Below are 19,513 nucleotides of genomic sequence, written 5' to 3'. Positions count from 1 at the left end.
TAGCAGGTTGGGGGTTTTGGTTTGTTTTGTTTTTGAGGGGACCATGGTGGTGTAATATTTATGAAAAATCCCTAACAACGACGTCACCACAGCCTATCGTTCACGCTGGAAAATTAAGCTGCCGATCATGTGTTTTGTGTAAAAGCGAAAGAAACCTCAAACCCTGCATGTGAAAACCACATCTGCATTATTAGGGGAAGGCAGCATGGAGAAGAGTGCTTTGCAGAAAAGTAGCCGTTTCTGAGGGTTTCTTGATAAGAGAGAGAGATGTAGGGTACTGACAAGGGCTGTTAATAGTTTCACAGGAAAGGTTCAGGCTGAATCAGCTAATACCAACCACACATGCCTCTAGCTTTCTGTGATCATGCAAGGTAAACGTATTAGAGGAGCACAAACGAAGAAAGTAACGACCAAAACAACAACAACTCATAAGCCCTGTACGGTCCAAGTTGTGCACAGAGCAACAGCCCCACAATGGGAAAACATTAATGCTTTTTATATTGGTAATCATCTGTAACATGAACAATTAAGTACAGTACTAATGGACTATAGCCAAGAGCCTGGTACTAATATTAAAAACTGACAGAGATGAATAGGTTTGGAAGGAAAACTAGGCTGACAAAGACATTTTTATGAAGTGCTTGGGCCTATTTGGAATAATCCAATCAGAGGCAGGTTCAGACCAGCCATGCCTACAGTGACAATAACGCATTCATTGGCATTATACGATGCCTGCTATGCTTTAAATAAAAACACCCATTGCTTCTACTCAGCAACCTGCACTTTCATTATTATACTCATTAATAAAACAAAAGTTGTCTAACTAATATACAAATAACACTTACTGAAACACTGGCAGCCTCGCCTTGTTTTAAAATGAAACCAGTTACTGGAAACACAAACCGTACTACATGAAAAATGAATCAGTTGATAATGCACACAAAATCTTTCTTTCCCTTTTACCAGGGAAACAAAGCAAACACCGCACCAACGGAAGCACTCTGCCTACCTATAGCACAGCGGCAGCAACCACCACAACCCCTGCTCCAAACAGGGGGGCGTGGAGAGGGGAGCAAAGCATTCCCTACAGTCTTTAAATCTGTCTTTGTTTCAGCTTTTGCCATCCTTGGTACCATGGGTCTGCAGCAACATGCTGGCTTTTTAGAGGTTATAAGTACCTTTTGAGAAAAGCAACATCTCTTCATGGGATTTGCTAGACAGAGGCAATTCTGCCCTCTCCATTTCTTGGTGGGTTTTGTTGGTTTTTCTTTTTTTTTTTCTTTTTGCCCTTTGAAGGAGTGTGTGAAACTCCACCTTGCAGAGGGGAACTTGGAGAGGGCAGGAAGGTAGGGTGCAGTACCTGAATGGGACATATGTGCTGTTCCACTCCTCAGCATCCTAAGGATGTCACTGAAAGGTCACTGCCACCTAAGCAGCCTTGGTATGTTAAAGCCGGTGCAAACAGCTAGTAGCTCCTCTGTCATCTTGGAAGAAAGCTAGTTAACACAACATGGATGCCCCTGAGATCTAGTTGTAGAGATGAATAGCAAGGCTAAGTCAAACAGCAGCAGGATCAGTGAAGTCAGGGAACTGCCTGTTCTGCCTCCAGTAAGCAAGGAAAGGCCAGTGGGATTCAGAAAGGAAAAATCATGAGGTTTATTCAGCATTTACGTCCCAGCTTAATTCAATTTCCAGTTTAGCTTTACAGCTCACCTTCAAGTTAGAAAATGTATGTGTGTCCTGAATCATGAATGTGTATTCCTGCACTGCAGTTATAGTTTTAGATTAAATGTCATCTGAGCACTTTGGCTATAAATGAGCATTACATTTACAGGTGCTGTAGTTAGAATTACCAGCTGAAACAAACCATGACAATTTAATTTACTTTTTTCCAAGTCTGAGGCTTAATACAGCTTTCCTGTGGTGGAAAAAAAGTGTCTAACACTAGAAATCCAGAGATTGGATCAGGCACTGAGGGTTTTTGTATATGTGCTTTGGTTTTTCAGACCACATTTGGTAAAGCATATTTTAGGTAAGCTCAGGGCTAACCTAAAAATCCTAAAAGATTTTTTCTCCAAATGCCATCTTTTGACAGCCTGCCACAGAGACCTGGATAATAGGTTCTTCCTTGTATCAGACCTAACCAAGAACTCCACAATAGACTCTGGCATCCAAGAACTCAGATATGAGCTCTTCAGTGTGCTAAGACCCATAAGCATAAACTAAAAGACTCCTCCTTCCTCAGACTGGCTCAAGGCAAGCAGAACTGCTTTGGGTAGCCTGGAAAAGCTTCTGAATCTTGAAGGCATCATGAGTCTGCTCAGGTTTTCTAGTGAGCACAACGGGCTTTGTGGCACTTTGTAGCATACCCCTGAGTAACTGCTGAGTAAGTCACATGGATGAGTCTCTATGCATTGGAGGAGTGCAATTCAAGGGTTTTGCATGTAAAAAAATAAACCACTAGCATGAAAGCAGAAGAAAGAGACCGGAGTTAATGGAATATTTTTGAATGGCTCATTTATTTTTCCACAACTACAAGAGACGTGCTCTCTTGGTGACTCTAGGATTTCAACACAGATCCCAGCAACGCTTGCTCCCTGTGAGACCTAAACCCACAGAGATCTAACTCTTATGCATGCCTGGGTCTCCTCTGTCAAATAAACAACATCCTACAAAGTACATCTGGCAAGGGAAGACCCAGACTGCCAGTTTGAAACCCATCAGCTGGCTTGGGTGCAAGAGGAAGCCCTGAGGCTCTCAGGGCTGTAATGATGGAGGGGAAGACCCAAATACCCGCAATCTGATGAGTCAATTACAACAATCTATAACATTTGTCCACAATGCAAAGGCAGGGAAAAGCCCTGTCTGACGTGCATAGCAACTCACTCAATTTGCTCTGCTGCTTGGCTTGATCTCCAGAAAACTTCTAACTCTAACTTTTATAGTGGCATTACCTGCAACTTCTTTGTGCACCCAAGTCCTTATGTTGGAGATGCCTCCTGTAAACGAGGGTGATCAACCTCCCCCTCCATGAGGAGGGTAGCGTCTCCCTTGGAGTGGCCAACACATAAGGCACTAAAAGAAGGTGAAATACTGCCCACTGAGCACAGCTCTGCTGTGCTGCCTTGTGCATAGGCAAGTACAATCTCCTCCTGACCCCAGCAAAGTAACTTGTTTATGCCCAGGAACAAGAGATTGGACTTTCCTTATCTGAGCCTGAAATTGCAGAGCTTTTATTAATATTTGCTTGTCTAAAGAAAAAAAAAAAAGAAAAAAAAGGGGAAAAAAAGAAAAAAAAGAAAAAAAAAAGAAAAAAAAGAGAGTTGTTTCTAAAAGCCATACCTAACCAAAACAACATTCCAGCTCCAGTATTTTATTCAATGCATGCTGGCTTCACAAGCCCTGGAAGTTATTATCTACATGGGAAGAATAAGAAATCAACAGTTCTGACCAGCAACAATGGCTGCAGAGAAAGAGCGTTTGGCAGCAGCTCGCAGGCAGGGAGGAGGGAAGGAACGCAATGAAGAAGAGGAATGCAATGCTCTGTATGACCTACAACATTAACAGCACCCTGCATTGTGGGCCACCCCATTATTTTGATCACAACCACAATTTGCTTAATTGGTATTCCAAAAAACGACAGAAGACAAGTGTTTGCATCAATTAGCTGTCGTTTCTTGTTTTTCCTTGAGTATGTTTTGCTCAATTTTTCAGCTTCTTTAACTGGAAAGCTGTTGTAAAAATTAAGATATGGACCAAAGAAAAATCAGATGCTTGTTTTATTTATTTAGTCACTGGAGACATACACTTGGTTTAAATTACAATGGATTATCTGACTAAACTGTTGGGGGAATATTTACTATATCTTTAAGAAGCCTCTCTCTCTCTCTTTCTCTGATTCTTTATAAAACACTTTGAAGGCTCTCCAAATTAATTTTTTCATTATTAAACAAGCATTTCAGATTTGTTATCTTACCTTTCATAATGTCTGCGAGTACATGTAGCAGCACTTGTGCTTCCAGGGTTACCACCTAATTCATCATAAATATGTTTCCATTGTCGACGGGCTGTTATCTGTAAAAATGGCAATGGAAAATTTAATCTTGCATCTTTACAGATTCTACAGCATTTGAGTTCACAACAACAAATGCATGTGTGACACTTTCAGAACAGCATGTACTACAAGCACTATAAAAGCCCCTACAGAATATATAGAGTGCACAGAGCTTTGGGTATCTTTTTTTTTTTTTTTAAGTTAACACTATGTCTATTTTCTTTCTCTCGAAAATGGAATGATCTGACTCATTCATTATCAAGTCACAAGCAATACAGCCTCACAAAAGAGAATCTCAATCAATATAGGGTCATTAACCATCAGAAGTTATGCAGACAAATCCCACGGTGAATTATGAAAATGAAGCTCAAACCACACTCAGCACAAATAATGATTACATAGTTATTTTAACTGAATTAGAGAAAATAAATCTGCTGCAAAACCCAAATCCACCACAGAATTCTGTAAATCCACAAAAGCATAGTCCGTAACTCTATATGTTACAAGCTGTTTATTTTTATCCATTTATGTCAGTAAAATATATAGATCAAATAGTAATGAAATCTTAACATACTCCAATGTTAATATTTGAGCTATGTACTTTATTGGACCACGCTGATGAAAATAAACATCTTGTAACATATTGAGTTGCATACCATGGTTCTGTTTTTTTGTACAGAAATTAGGATTATACAGAATAACAGATGGAAGACCTGGCAAAAGAATTGTTTCTGAATATCAATTCATTATTTTATATATTCCGCTATATTTAAAACAGGAAGAAAAATAGGAATAGGACAAGCACAACAGATCACCCTCTCTTGCCTGCAGCTCATACAGGCCAGTAGAAAATTGTGGGGGCAATTTGGGGAGAATTTTGTCATTTTCTGTGGAATGCTGTGGATTTTAATATATTCAGCCCTGGAGGCTTCTTCGGAGTTACCCACAGAGCAGTCAATGGCGTTTACTGAGGAGCTAAAGGCAGCAATCAGAAGAAAACAAATATTACAACTTGCAGTCTGAGGCCTGTAATTTTAATCTAAACAGAGGAGATAGCTACCGTCATTAAATATTACAGGGTAAGAGGTGTTTCTTTTTTGCTCAATATAAAAGGAAAATCCTTCCTTTGCAGAAATTATTCTCCGAAGCCAAAAGCATGGCTGGAGACTTATCATTTGATAATGTTACAATTTCTTCAAGTTTATTGTTTGTACAGTTCTCCTTAGAAAACCTCAGCACCTCCAACTCACTTTTAGTACCTGTACATAGTTTGTACCTATAGATACTTGAAAAAAAAGAAAGGGGAGTATCTTATCTTAAAACTAATTTAAAGCAAAATGGACTGATTGCATTCACTAATTTTATTTTCTGTCTTCTGTAACCAACCCAAAGACCACAGGCACAAGAGAGAGACTGCAATTCAAGGATAAATTCTGCACAAAAAAATTTTTTAAATAAAAATCAAAGACTCATCTGAGGAAAGGTTGATTTTAAGTCTATTTTGTTTAAGTTCTTATGCTGTCTCTTCCCCAGGCTACCCACACTTCCACCTATTATTACTAAAGGTGTTGAAGAACTGGAGTCCTAATGAGCCATAAAGAACATCACCTCCTGAGAATATGAATGGATGCTCCTTCTACAACCTGAAAGGTCAAAAAAGAGTTGGACCAAGTGCCCGGCTGTGGAGGAATGCCTGGATGGGAAGCTACCTCTGGTCCTGCCTCCCACACCTGTTCCACCGGTTCTTGGGACAGGCAAAGGACAGAGGCATAGCCAGACAGCCCTTGCCTTCTGGTAGCTCCCAAAAATCACAGATCCCCTGAGGACTGCTGTGAACAGCTTTATATTAAATCAAGTCTCTGGCAGCCTCACAGGCTAGGGGAACAAAGATGCACAAAGCCAATCTGGGGTCTGTGCTCTGGCCCTCTGGCAAGCACAGCCTGGCTGGCTTGCAAGGCGGTGGGCCAGGACCTGATGCTTTGCTAAGTACAGTGATGGTGTGCGGAAGCTATAAACGAAAGCAAAGGATTAGTCAGCAAGAGGACTACTGCAAGTCCCCTTTTTAAACATCCTGATGTGACTAAGAAGCGTGGTCTCCATTTTTAAAAGGAAAATGGTAATATTAGAGCCCAAGTCTCATTAACTATGAGCTGACTCAAGAGTTGATATGCAGGCTGGAACATCAGTAAACACAACCATCTTTGAGGGGAAAAGGGAATCCCTTTGAAATAATTTTTGGTGTCTCTCTCCTCTAGGCTGTTTAGAATAATAGTATTTACACAAACATTTGCCCAGCTTTATCCAATTCTGCCTCTGTAATGGACCAGAACTCCTTGGCAATTAGCAGAGTTGTGCCCTCCCACGTACAGAGCTAAGTTTAAATTTGACATTCCCTGAAACGATTGTTATTCTAACAAAGCCTGGGGTTGAGTTTTCCCCTGCTCTGGAAAGTTTAGTTTTTATGCTTAATAAATTTCAAAGGACTAAAGTAACTGATAAATTACATCCTTAAACAATCTGAACAAAATGCTGCACTGTGGAAACTTCACAGTTGTCATGCAGGGCAGCACTGCTCAAGCTGGATGCTCATGCTGGCCACATCGAAATCGAGAACTGCTTTCTTCTCTCATACAAGTGCCTCCCAGGCACCTCAGTGACTATGAACTTCCTGAGGAGCCAGGAAAGGGCAGTGCTTGGCAATGCTTTGCTTACGGTTGCTGTTCCTATCAAAAATGCCTGCCTTGGCTGCTTTTACACAGCGGGTTTAACTCTGAAAGGGCTCATATGTGCTCCCAGTTAGTAACAATGTCCTCAACCAGGGCACATGAGGAACAGAAAGGCAGATAACAAAAGGTATGAAAATGGTAAAATATTTTAGCTGCCTGAGCAGGGAATTTCCCATAAACATTCAGGAGCAAAGTGGTGGGTTTTTTTAAGGGCATGGAGCTATAGTGGCATAAGACAACTAAGACCCTGCAAAAGCTTTAACAAATGTCCTGAGCACTTTCATTTCACACTTTTCATTAATTCAGCTTCAGTTTCCTGATGTAAGTTGACCTGCTCCAGTAGAAAACATAGAGAAGGCAAAGAAGCTTTGCTGCTTTAGTTCTCCAATTTGTTTTTCCCTACTCCTACCAGTATATAAATCCCTCCCAGTGCCTGCTTCATTTCTAAAAGTGCAGGATACTTCAGGCTCACTCATTAATCAAGGCAATTGCACAGGCCAGTCTCATCTCTGACAGCTTCCCATTCCAATGCTGGCTTTAGTTTTAAAGTAGTCTTCTGGTTTGCAGACCCCTCCCGCAATTTGCTCCAACCTACAGCTTCAGAACCCTAGAGCTGGGCCCATTGGAAGCCAGAAGCTTTGAAAACTTTCGTGACATCTTTCCCAATCAGCAGAATTTGGAGTTAAGCAAGAGACTGGTCTGCCCAGGGACCTGAGAGATCTGATCTGGTTCCTATAAGCACAGTATTAGGCAGTGACTGGTACTCAAGAACAACCAAATAAAAGCAATGATCTTATCTATTAAAGTAGAGGACTGTTTATACACATGCTTTTAATGGTGTCTTCTGCTTTAAGAAATCTTAAGGTCTTCTGCACTGCAAACCCAGCTCCCTTCCTCGTGAAAAGGCTTCTTGCTTATTTCCTGCTGCAAATCTAATGGGGGATTTTCTGGTCATGGTATGTGATGTTCACAACGCTCTTCAAAACAGAGCTCTGGGTATTAGCTCTGTATGAAACAAACCCAGGTAGCTTTGCATTCCACTGATATATCAGTTTCTTCAGGCTTGCCCAGACACAGGACTGCTGTACATGTCAATCATTAATTTCTAAAAACTAAAGCACTTCATTGTTGCTTCCACAGGAGGCAGCAGCTAAATGGGATCCCACCAACCTTTGGCAAAATTTAAGCTGCTACACAGTGAAGGTTAAGCTCTACCTAATTTTATTTTTACCCTTTATCTTTCTAAGATATCTCTAGGTAGAGTCCACTCAGCACCACAGCCTTCTGCAAACAGGCCAAGGCACTCCTTTTGTGTTGGCTCAAAAGGAAAAATGCCACTTCATGACTTGCCAAGGACAACTTCTTTAGGTAAGTCCTGGAAGTTTCCTGTCTATGAACATCTGTACCCCTTACTCACTTGACTTAGGGTGACTGAGAAAATTCCAGGCAATGGCTGTTAAATGCCACTGCAGCTGAGCCCCTTAGAACGTGACATTGTTTTCTATTTCATCCAGGGATTTTGGGACATTTTAAATCATTCATACTGTGAAGGTCTGCTATAGAGAGTGCTTTCCAATGCACTCTCCTATTATTAGTAACAAAGATGCTCATTTCATGTATCTTTGTTTAAGAGAAACATGATCCCACCAATTCCAAAGAGACAGCTTCATCTGTTAAGGACTTAAACCAATTTGTACAGGTTGCTATTTTTATTAAGCCTGTTAAGCCTGTATTATGTCCAACAAGAAGTACATGGGAGTGTGGTATTATGCAGTTACAGATGACAACTAACTAAGAATTAGTAGGCAAACAGATAATGGACAGATGAGAAATGACCCTCACAAGTACTCTAACTGGAGAGCCCTTAAATATGACATATGATACGCAATCACGACTTGACACTACTAGATAGCCCATATGTATATGCTGTATGTACAGGTAATACTCTCTGTCAAGCCTCACTGGATCCATTCCAGCCCCTGACATATGACAATAAAGGAAAAGTCAGACAGATGGCTAAGAAAGTTGTTCTCTGCACCTCAAATCCAATCCCTGGCTGTTTTCATTCACTTTTAGATCCTTAACTGACAGGACTGGACTCAGATGTCTTGCACTGTTCTGTGAATCTGGGCAGAAGCTGGAAAACACCTTACATAATCTCTGCTTGTTTCTCACAGATGTTTTTAAAGCCCCATCGAAGCATCTGTACATGGACAAGGTGGACAGGGCAGGGGATGAAATTGAAAATGGGCTGACTATCATTGTTCTGCCAAACACAAAGATGTAAAGTTTGCAACTGCTTTAACTGGGAAAGTTTCTATACTTACTAGTAAAAAACTAGTCACTTGACCACTCTAAGTTCCCATATGCGATTTTAACCAATTTTTATTTGTTTCCTATTCATAAAATGGCTGTCACATGCTGAAGCCAAATATCTACTTTTAAATATTCTTTTCTTTACAATACTTCCAAAACAAAAGACCCATTTCTATCTCAATGCACAAACCAGAAACTTGTGAAATTTTAAAACAAGTTAAAGATGATGAAGCCCTTATAATGGACAATGACTCGTTCAAGTCAGATGGAAGAGTCCATATAAAGAAATGTGTATTAATCAGGGTAGGTTCGAGAAAGCCTTTGCTCCGCACATGACTTCTCATCATCAATAGATATTGGCACTGTGCATGTGAGTGGTGGATTCTGGTCGTTACTGAATTACAGCACTCAAAATTTCTACATCTAAGCAGACCTGCCTAAGATTCTGAGGTCCGTGTCACCCCAGTCATGCACTGCCTTGCTGAAAAATGAAACACGAATCAAATACAAAAGCCTCTCAGCAATGCTCACCATGATAAAATATATACAAACAAATGCAGCTTGGCAAACTCAAAGAAAATCAAGTGGCTATAAAATAATAAAACCCAGGGTGTGCACAGGTCAAAGTACTGCAACAGCTATTGGTTTAACATTCAGGGAATGTAAAGCAAAGGCAGATCCATATTGAGGATGAGACTGTTAACAGAAGAGAATGAGGTCAGGAAACCTCATGCTCCATGTACGACTTAAATTGCATCACAATGGTCCTCCCAACTTCAGCTCTTCTGCAGAGAGCACAGACACCAGTCACATCATAAAAACAGGATCAGGCCCATCACTTCAGCCAGAGTCACTCTCAAACCAAAGCTGGGCTCCCATGTATGTCAGAGGGTGTGAGCTATGCTTGCCTTGCCATTTACTGACCAGCAAGCAATTGCTTAGCTTCTTCTCTATGAAGAATAAGCACCACTGGCACATTTTCACCAAAGGTGACAAATGCCCCTAAACAACAGCGAACATCTGTCGCTGAGAAAAGGACAGGAGCTTTCAGACAAGGGTGGACTGATGCTACTCTGGACAACATTCTCACATATGTGACCCTTCCCCTCTGATCCTCTCACGTTTCTGCTACCGTTGGTAGACCTGGCTCTCTGGCCTCATGTTCACAAACTCACCATCCTATTCCTGCTCTGCCCAGGCACAGAGGTTCACCTTCTCCAGCATCTCTAAATCCATCCCTCTCCCTCTCATTCTGGCACTAAAACTCAGCTCTCTCCAGCAAGCCACCACTTTGGCATCCCTGCTTCTATCCTTGGTCCCTTCAAGCAGATCTGAAATGTTGCTGTGAAAATCGCCCGCCTCCCTGAGCACTCTGAACATGCCACTCCTTTCAGTCTCCCTCCCCGCCTTCCCTTGTGCTATGGATCAAGTTCAAGATTTTAGCCATCATTTTCATTGCACTTTACTCGCGGCAATTACTGTTGGCTTATAATTGCTGTAACGATCTATCTACGGTAGTTATCCATTCATATATACCCATGAGCACACCTATGCACACCCCTGTACATAAGCATGGTATGTGCTGATTAATGAAAGATACAGGAACAATAAAAGCCAAATCAAGCATATATTTTTGTTGAGAATGTTAGATTTCATGTTTCACAAAATCCCAGCCACACCCATGCTAATCAACCCGGGCTGCTGATTTACAGAACAATGTGCTTTATTGTATGGAAGGAAAACAGTGAGTTTTATATTTTGGTTCAAACGACTTTCAGTTTCTTGATAGTGCATTTCTTCTTGTCATTTGTCTACAGCACAGATATGTCCCAGATTACTTCGTAAACAAAGCAAAAATAATTTCTTTCATCCAGCTGCGGCAGGAACTGAACAACTTAATCTGATCATTGTGTGCAAAGAAAATATTTCCAATGACGACATCTTCCTATGTCAATTGGTTTTTATTACAGATGTCATCTCGATGTGCCATATTAATGCAGCTCTTTCTTCTCATTTCAAGATTTTAATCTAAGTTTGTTGCTCTAATATTTTATTGGTTCAAAATACATGCTGTAAAATCCATGGCCATCAAATTTTCCTGTGAGCTAAAAATAAACTGCTCTTGTCAGATATGGTTAGCTGATAAAAAGTGTCAGAGACTTTTCTGAATTACTTTGATAACTTCCTGTTTATGTGGTACTGACCCTTGTCTAATAAAGATCTTTTACACTTGGAATAAGAGAAGATACTGCAGCATACTATTCCTTAATGGACAATGCTGATTACTTTTGAAAGCCTTTAATACATTTCCCATATTAGACATGAACAGATGTCAGGGATGTTGCCAAGTGAAATTTCTTTTATGCAATCTTGGCTTGTTGTACAATAATAGCCCTTTCTCAACATGGGAAAAAATTACAGACCCAACTAATTTCCTTGACAGGGAAGAGTTACATATGTTTTCCACTTGTAGTTTTTACGACAAGTTTAAATTTTGCCAAACCTGGAACTAATTGGGACTGTTTCCAAAAATGGTCCAATAAACCCACAACATGTACAGCTAGCCTAAAATGCAGCAAATGATTGTTTGCTTTTACATGTTTTTTCTAACAGGGAAAAGTTAGATTGCACAATTATTTCATTTAAGTTACTTAAACACTTACTGTTTCATATCCTCCCAGTTTTTGAGCAGCTTGAAACATAGTCCAAAGGTTAACTGTTAGAGGGACAATAAGTATTTAGATAAGCATTGCATTAACCAACATATTTCAAAGAAATGTAAATTAAACAGTTTTTAAAAAAGAAAAATAGAGAAAAAAAGCTCACAGCCCCTGAAAAAGCTCCTGTGAAACATTTTTCAAAGAGGTATTTACATAATCTGAAGATTAAATATTAGCCCATACTATATATATTTTTAATTACATATAAGAGAACACACTTAGATTCCTTAACAGGACTGAAAAAATACACTGAGACAAAGGTAATAGGCTCATTTGACTTTGCTGATAAGAGGCACGGTATAATGACTGTAACATGTTTCCATAACTTTGATAATAAAAATTACTCATTGGGAAGAATGTTGCTTTTAATTATTTGTTTAATACTGCTTTCATTAGCAAGCAAGCATGAGCCACACACTGCCTCACAGAGAAAACCTATTGATTAAACAACAATATCCAATATTTACTGCAGCTCAGATAGCGGACTCCATAATCAATAAACAATAAGCTGCGTTCTAACGGGTCCTGTCCGAATGAACCCGCAGGGAGCACAAATGAAAATTACCATAATTATGGTATGAGTGGTTGTGCCTTGCCCACGGCTGTGCGGTGGGAGGAACAGAGGCAACTCAATTCAAAAGATGTGTTGGGAGATGCTTGTTACTTCCTGCAAAACTCCTTCCCTCTCATGTGCTTTTCATCCTGGCCCACTGTCCCATGGGGCCACTGCTTGCTGCTGGTGTCTCTATTTTATTCTATTTTTATTTAATTTTTATTTTATCTTCTTTTAATTGCTAGAAGAAAAATTGATGTCTTAGCTCTATGAAAGGTATATGCACTATTCCACCAACAAACAGTGATTCCCCATAGACATACTACAAATACTTCAGGCCCAACTCAGCAATAACGCTGTGGACCAAGGAGGACGGGATCTCTTGCTCCACGGGGGGATGCTCTGTTGTAGTGTACATACTGCTTCTTCCCACTAACCTATTTATATTGGCAATGTTTGCACAAGTCTTGCTGGAGAAATAGAGAGCCCGTCCTGCAAACATTTCTGCTCTTCTCAGCAGACTTACTCTTGGCATTTAAGTATTTGCCGGATCAGGCCCTTAATTTATAATGAATGTCACGCAACTTTCAGTGTATTTCAGCTAAACGTTTGCAGAGGGCCCTACCCCTGGTGGGGAATTTTAGAAATAGTACTTTAGCTTGTCTTTCAAGCCCACCCTGTCCCCATGCTTGAGGGAGTGCAGAATAAAATGAGGGAAAAAAAAATCCTCTCTTCAACACAAAACGTTCTGAAAGCCTCATTGAACCTTGTACTGTTTCAAAGCTATCAAGAGCTTTGCTTAGGCCTTGATTTAATCTGAATCAATGCATAATGCAACGAAGCTGTTCATAGTACATTAATTTTACTTCCATTTCAAGCAGCCAGTTTTCAGACAAACACTGTAATCATTCGGAGTTATATAAGTTTATAATGGCTGCTGGAGGCCTGTTGCAATCAGTGCCAATTGCTATTAGGTATGTAAATTGTTATGTAAAACATACAGGTTTGACATTCTTCATCAAAATAACACATGGTTTTAATCTGGGACATAAATTAGAGTAAATAATATTTCAATCCATGGAGTTCTCCCTTTAAGGAAATAAAGTATCATTCAATCTATAGATACAGAGGAAAAATACCTCCATTTACAGCTTTTGTTGGAAACTCTGAACGATCTACATTGTGCTGCAATATTTATGTAAAATTTAGTTACAACTGTATCTTCTCCACCTACAATTGCTTTACAGACTGTGGCACTACAAACTGTACATGCCAAAGCAATTCTAAACATTGCATTCTGTATTAAACAGATACAGTCTGGTTTTATATTCTCCAAAGTCAGTAATTTATTAACTATAAACACATTTTGGAGCTTAAAAATACGATCCCTTTTGTGTCTTTCTTGACCACCTTTAAATGTCTTCTTTTAATATTTGTCCTTTCATAAAGAACATCTGGGCACAATAAAGATACGTCATATTATTAACTCAGAAGAAAGGCATTACAGACGCTGCAGATTTACAAAACAGAAAACTAGAGAGTTTTCAACATGCCTATTTCTAGTCATAATCAGTGGATTTAAACCTATAAATATCCAGCAGCAACTACCCCAGAAGGAAGAGATGCAAATCTAGGCATAAGACAGTGAAATGCCTGGACTGGAAAATGTGTAGATATAAACATGGTCCCCCCATCCATAAGGCTTTAAAATAGGCTTCGTGTGCAAATGTTTTCTCCAGAGAAGCCAAACCATTCTAAAATGTCAACAAGAAAGTGAGAAAAAGGATACTTACTCTGCTTAAAACCTAAATAGGGTATTCGTTCAATTGGTGTTTTCCTTTCTTTCATATATTTATAAAGAGCCACAAGGAAAGCCTGCTCATCAGCTCTGCATTCTTCACCTACGGCAATCTTTGATTTATCCTCACTTGAGCCTTTTTTACAGTTGCTGTTGTTACTCTTGGGTTTGGGCAAAGCTGACTTAGCCTCACATTTTACCTGGGAAAAGAAAAGATGTCATATCAGATCTGGGTAACCTTTAATTTTCACTTAAGGAATAAATACCCTCTCCTAGCAGAATGGATTGTTGAAAAATGAAGGCCAAACCGTGCAACTGTGTTTGAGGGGAAACAAAGGAAGCTATTTATAGAGCTAAATGTCTTGTTCTGAATCTTAGTCACAATATTTTTAAATAGCCACATCTTTAAATCATTATAACCCATTGGTAATGCTCTCCAGATCTACATTTTTATGACTATACATTGCTATGTCACAGACAGCTCCCATCTCTCACATACACTTGCCATTAGCAAGTCTAATAATAACCTTCGTTCCAGGATTGACACTGAGCATTGTCAACTCCCGTAGACAACCCTTGGAGCTGAGGGTGCTCAGCCCCTTCCAGGAACGCTCAGCAGCCAGCTCTGAAACGACACATTCTTCTCTCCTTTGGCCCACCAAAATAGATGAAAACCTTAGCAAGCCTTACCCAGGCAGAGCTCTCAGCACACAAGTGGAGGTTCTGCTTGTAGCATGGACTTAAGTCAAGTGGGTTTGAGCATCTGCTTAAACTTAAGCACAGCCCTAAGTATTTAGCAGAAGGAAGAGGCTGGTAGCCAGAGCCTTTCCTGGTAGACAACGGCAGCTCCCAGGTCTCCCACTGGCCTCCTTGGCAGACATGTGCCAGTCAGGAAGTCAACAAATTGGAACCACTTTTTACCTCTCATCAGTATGCAAACATGGGAAAAAACATCCAGTGAGACCAGCTTAAGCCTGCAGTCCTCCTGAAGATGATCCTCTCATTGAATCAAGCAAATTACAACTTCAGCGTTCCCATAATTTACGTATACAAAAACCAAAAGAGTAGAACCTTGCAAACCGATGTTTAAAAGCTCTCCATGACCAAGACGGGATTGATACATTTCCAGTGAAATACTCAAGTCCTCTAATACAAAGTAGTGGAGATGGTTGCATGTATTTTGGATTTGCACTGTCCCTTCAATGCTTTTGAGCGCTGTGAGGAGCCTTCTGGCAGCTCCATACCCCATCCAAGACACATCCTTTGTGCTCCCAGAGGGAGCAGGGAGACTGTAAGAGCCAGTATTTGGTATTTTAGGAGGACAGCAGAGGAGAGCAGGGTATCTTGCTGAACAGGAAGGCAGGAGCTCTCAGTCAAGTAAGCCACTGACTCTCCACTCTCCCCACTTCTAAACCAGGTGCTTCCTGGGTACTTGCTGACATTTTGGAAGTAAGTGCTATGAAGAGCATTACGTAAGTGCTTGTAAACAAACAACAAATATCTCATTGGAAAGACTATGATATGCTTATTTTATCTCAATAAAGCTACCCTGTGTTCAGGCTCAGGGAAAGCAAAATCTTTTATTTTATATTCCTCCAGGGTATTAACTTTGCAGAAAGCACTGACTTAAGATAGTTTTCCTATGCCTCCATATGCCAACAGATGTTGGACAAAGCAGTGCTAGCTCCTAGAGGGGAGAAGTGGCCACAATTTTCCATCGATGCTGCTGAAAAATCTCCCTGTTGGACACTGCAGGGTGCAGGCTCACTCCTCCCAGGCAACGCAGCAGGGACTGGGAAATGGACTTCCTATGGGATTTTTCTTGATCAGTTACTGCTGAAGTATGTCTGCTGTACTGCTCGATATTCTCTGGTTGCATGGTTCAAAGAGATACTGTCTTCTTATGGCACAAGATACCATGCTTTGCCTTTTAGTAATAGATATGCTTGTTGATTAAACTTCTGTAAAGATCCTGGGTTTCATCCAAAACTCAATGGAGCTACTGGATTTTTTTCCTATTAAATGAACTTCGGATTTCCTCATCCACTTTTCAGTGCAGAGCTGTAATCTTTTGACTTTTTTACTTTGGCTCCTCGCAAAATTATTTAACAGCTTTCCCTTATAAAGTTTAGATTACATTGTCATAGTTCTCAATGCTATACCAAAGACTGGGTTTGCACTCCGAATATGAACCCATGATTTCAATAAATTTAAGACTTTTAATTTGAGCTGCAAATTTGTTGCAAACTAGAACTTGGAACAAATCCACTGGACCTGGAAACAATTTTTCAGTTTTGTCACCCACTTGCGAGGTAAAGTCAATCAATCAATCAATCAATCAATCAAACTTTTAAATGGATTTTCTTTTTCAAACTGGACAATTCAGAACTATGTTTGCAAAGACAGCCTCAGCAAGAATGCTAAATGAAATCAAAGCTCACTGTTATGCAAGCAAACTAACGCAAGGGATGTTACTCCCAAGGAGACAAAAGGAAACAAAGAAAATAACACTAAAAAAGCCACCAGGAGTGAGAAAACCCCGTGTAACACACAACCTCCTTCTCTTCAATGTACAGAGAAGCGAGGTCAAAGCACCTGTGAAATTCAAAGGTGCCAAAATGCAACAGACAGACTCCAAGCAGGTTCAACGAAGCTTTGATGAAGGCTGCAATGCTTCATCCGCTCAGCATTTGAGGCACAAGCCTCACTTCTGGAACCTCCCCACCATCTGACAGGAGGTACAGATGAATGCCATGACCAATGATTAACGAGAAACAAAAGGGCCAAATGCCATTCTGGGTAACACTGGTGTAAATCCAGCATAAATGTATCGAAGTCAGTGACAGCGATGCCAGATTTGTAGCAGGCACTACAAACCGACCTTCTCTCTCAAAACACGATTTTGAATCTTCCTAGAGGGCAAAGATCTGGAGGAAGGTCCTAAACATGGAGTTTTGCTTGGCTCTGCTCCCTTTTCTGGTCTGCTCAGAAAGCCTGAACAACTCCGTTATTAAGGGAGAGTTCAATTTCCGCAGGAGGGGTTAAAACTCTTTCATTGGAGCCTCAGCGTGAGTAACACCTCCAAAATGAAACTGAGGGCTAAGGCCCAGATGGGCACCCAGCGCTGCAGCGTGGATAAGCTGGGGGTGTACTGAGATGGGCTCTGGGAACATCTGGCCACCTCCTATTGTGTGTTCCATCAGAGGCGTATGATCCATTACCAAATGGTCAGTGAACACTCATGGGTGCACCCGTGTGTTTGTCTTCTCCTGCCAGAGGTCACACACAACACAGACCACTACAGACCTGCATTTTAGAGTTTCAATCAGATAATGGCTGAGGCGCTCAGAATAAATCTCCAGGTCTGAGAGCATGCCAGGCCACCTGTGGCCACAGGAAAAGCATATCCTGGCAACTTTTAAACTAATTTCCCAGATCTTGCTGTACAAATGAAGTGAGAGATTTACTTTAGCATTTGCACTAGGAGATGTAATGAGTAGATTCATTTGGGGACAATTTCCATGTTTAACAAGTTAATCCTTTCAGCTCTTCGAAATGGTCAGATCAGCCAGTTTTAAAAAGTCTTACAGTGCATTTCTGCACACTTTGAATGGGAACACTCTTTGGGAGCATGAAGCAGGTATGACGAGGGTCACGCTCGAGCCTGCAAGTCCCAAAAGCCTGTCCAGCATTGATGACATGTGAAGTATGAAAGCCTCCAGAGTCCTGGGACTGTTTGGAGAGAAGAGCTTGACATACGTCTCTCCAGGAGAGCTGATCCTGCCTCAGTAGATGGCCTCATATTCTTGTGATTTTTACATGCCTAGCCTGGGAGGGAACTCCCCTGGGATATTCCTCGGGAGGGGCTAAAATGGATGCCATGACCAGCAAGGAGATCAAAAGCAAGAAGTAGTACACAAAAGACCCCCTTCCCCTGGCAGCACCTGCAAGTCTAGGACCACATTGTCTGTCCCACTATTGCTCTATTTTTAACAAGCCACCTACAGTGGAATTTACTCAGAGCTGCTCCTACCCAACCAAATGCTCTTCTGTGTCAGGTAACAGTAAATGCCTACAAAACGATCTGCTGATGGTTCAAGGTAAACATGCCTAATGAGAACTAAGTTGTAAGAAGGTACAAAGCTTTCTAGTAATTGGCAGCTTAGAACATGAAATTCAGCAAGTCGTTACAGTGGCTTGCATTGGTCTTGACAGGCTCAAAACCACAGTCTTCAGAATGCCACTTCTGCCATTTCCCAACCCAAACCGTACAGCCACTGCGTCTCCGTCAGAGCCGTCACCCCACCACTCGAGAAATGAGGCTGCTTTCAGACACTGGGTGCCATGATCTGAGTATGAGAGCAGCACAACTTCTAGTCAAAAGGGATTTTAGCTGGAACAGGAATACGGCCAGGACCGCTGCCAAAATGTTTCAGCATCTGACACAAGTGGATTTGTCCCGTTTACACTAGCAGTGTTCAACTCTGCTCTCCATGGACCCATTGTCAGCATTAGTCAGAGACAGAACATGGACAGAGGAGGAAAACTGATGGTGAAGCTCAACACAGAGCCTAAGACAATGACTTAACATCCCAACTGTTCCCCAGAAACCCATAGGCAGGGTCTGTATAAAGTGCAATACATCTGCTGTAGAGGGTTTCTGATTCACTGTCCCTCTTACTAAAGTATGTCCACAGCCCTGACACACAGATTGATGTGAAAAGCCACAGTGAAGTCAGTGTGACTACATGCAAGGACATTATATCATGAGCATGTCTATTATTTATAATGAAATTAAGCTGGCCAAGATAATTAATGCTATTAATATCTGCACAATGATGAGCACAGTATGACTAGATAAATAGGTGGAATTACTTCTTATCTGAAATATCCTCCCATTTGACTAGTAGGGTGAACCCAAATATAAACAGAGAGGATAAACAATTTGGTATGAAGTGTTACTCTTGTTTTTAATTATCTAATGCCTATATATCAGGTGCTGAAGAGGCAGAACTACTTGTGCTACAGTCCGGGGTGCTTTGACAACATGGTCCATACCCCAGTTTGCTGGTCATATTTTAACATGAAAAACAGCTTGGGGGAAGGGGGAACTGAGGCAAATTGAGACATTTTCACACCACGGATTTTGCACATTCTTCCACAGCGCAAAAACGTTCAGGCAAACTCTATAGTATCTGGCAGGACCCTGCAACTCAACACACCAGGCTCCATCACCTTTTACCATGCCTGTCTAATACCATAGTACAGACTCCAACTGGGCACAATAGGGTACAAAAAGAAGAGAAACAGTGACTTAAGGGCAGAGCTTCATCATGAACTTCAGCC

At 40.9% G+C, this 19,513-nt stretch overlaps 1 protein-coding gene across 4 annotated transcripts in view; it reads right to left on the bottom strand.

Annotated features, from left to right (window-relative positions):
* ARID5B (AT-rich interaction domain 5B) overlaps positions 1-19,513 on the bottom strand; it is a 124,404-nt gene that overhangs the window by 18,522 nt on the left and 86,369 nt on the right. For all 4 annotated transcript variants that reach the window (XM_075505287.1, XM_075505288.1, XM_075505286.1 and 1 more), the window contains 3 exons: positions 14,163-14,367; positions 11,760-11,812; positions 3,977-4,074 (listed from right to left, as the gene is read on the bottom strand). In XM_075505287.1, coding sequence (XP_075361402.1) covers positions 3,977-4,074; positions 11,760-11,812; positions 14,163-14,367 — 356 coding nt within the window. The remainder of the gene's footprint in view (positions 1-3,976; positions 4,075-11,759; positions 11,813-14,162; positions 14,368-19,513) is intronic.

Source organism: Mycteria americana, chromosome 6 (assembly GCF_035582795.1).
Source record: "Mycteria americana isolate JAX WOST 10 ecotype Jacksonville Zoo and Gardens chromosome 6, USCA_MyAme_1.0, whole genome shotgun sequence".
Taxonomy (NCBI): Eukaryota; Metazoa; Chordata; class Aves; order Ciconiiformes; family Ciconiidae; genus Mycteria; species Mycteria americana.
The sequence above is the reverse complement of the archived record's forward strand: the minus strand, read 5'-3'. Positions and strand labels throughout refer to the sequence as shown.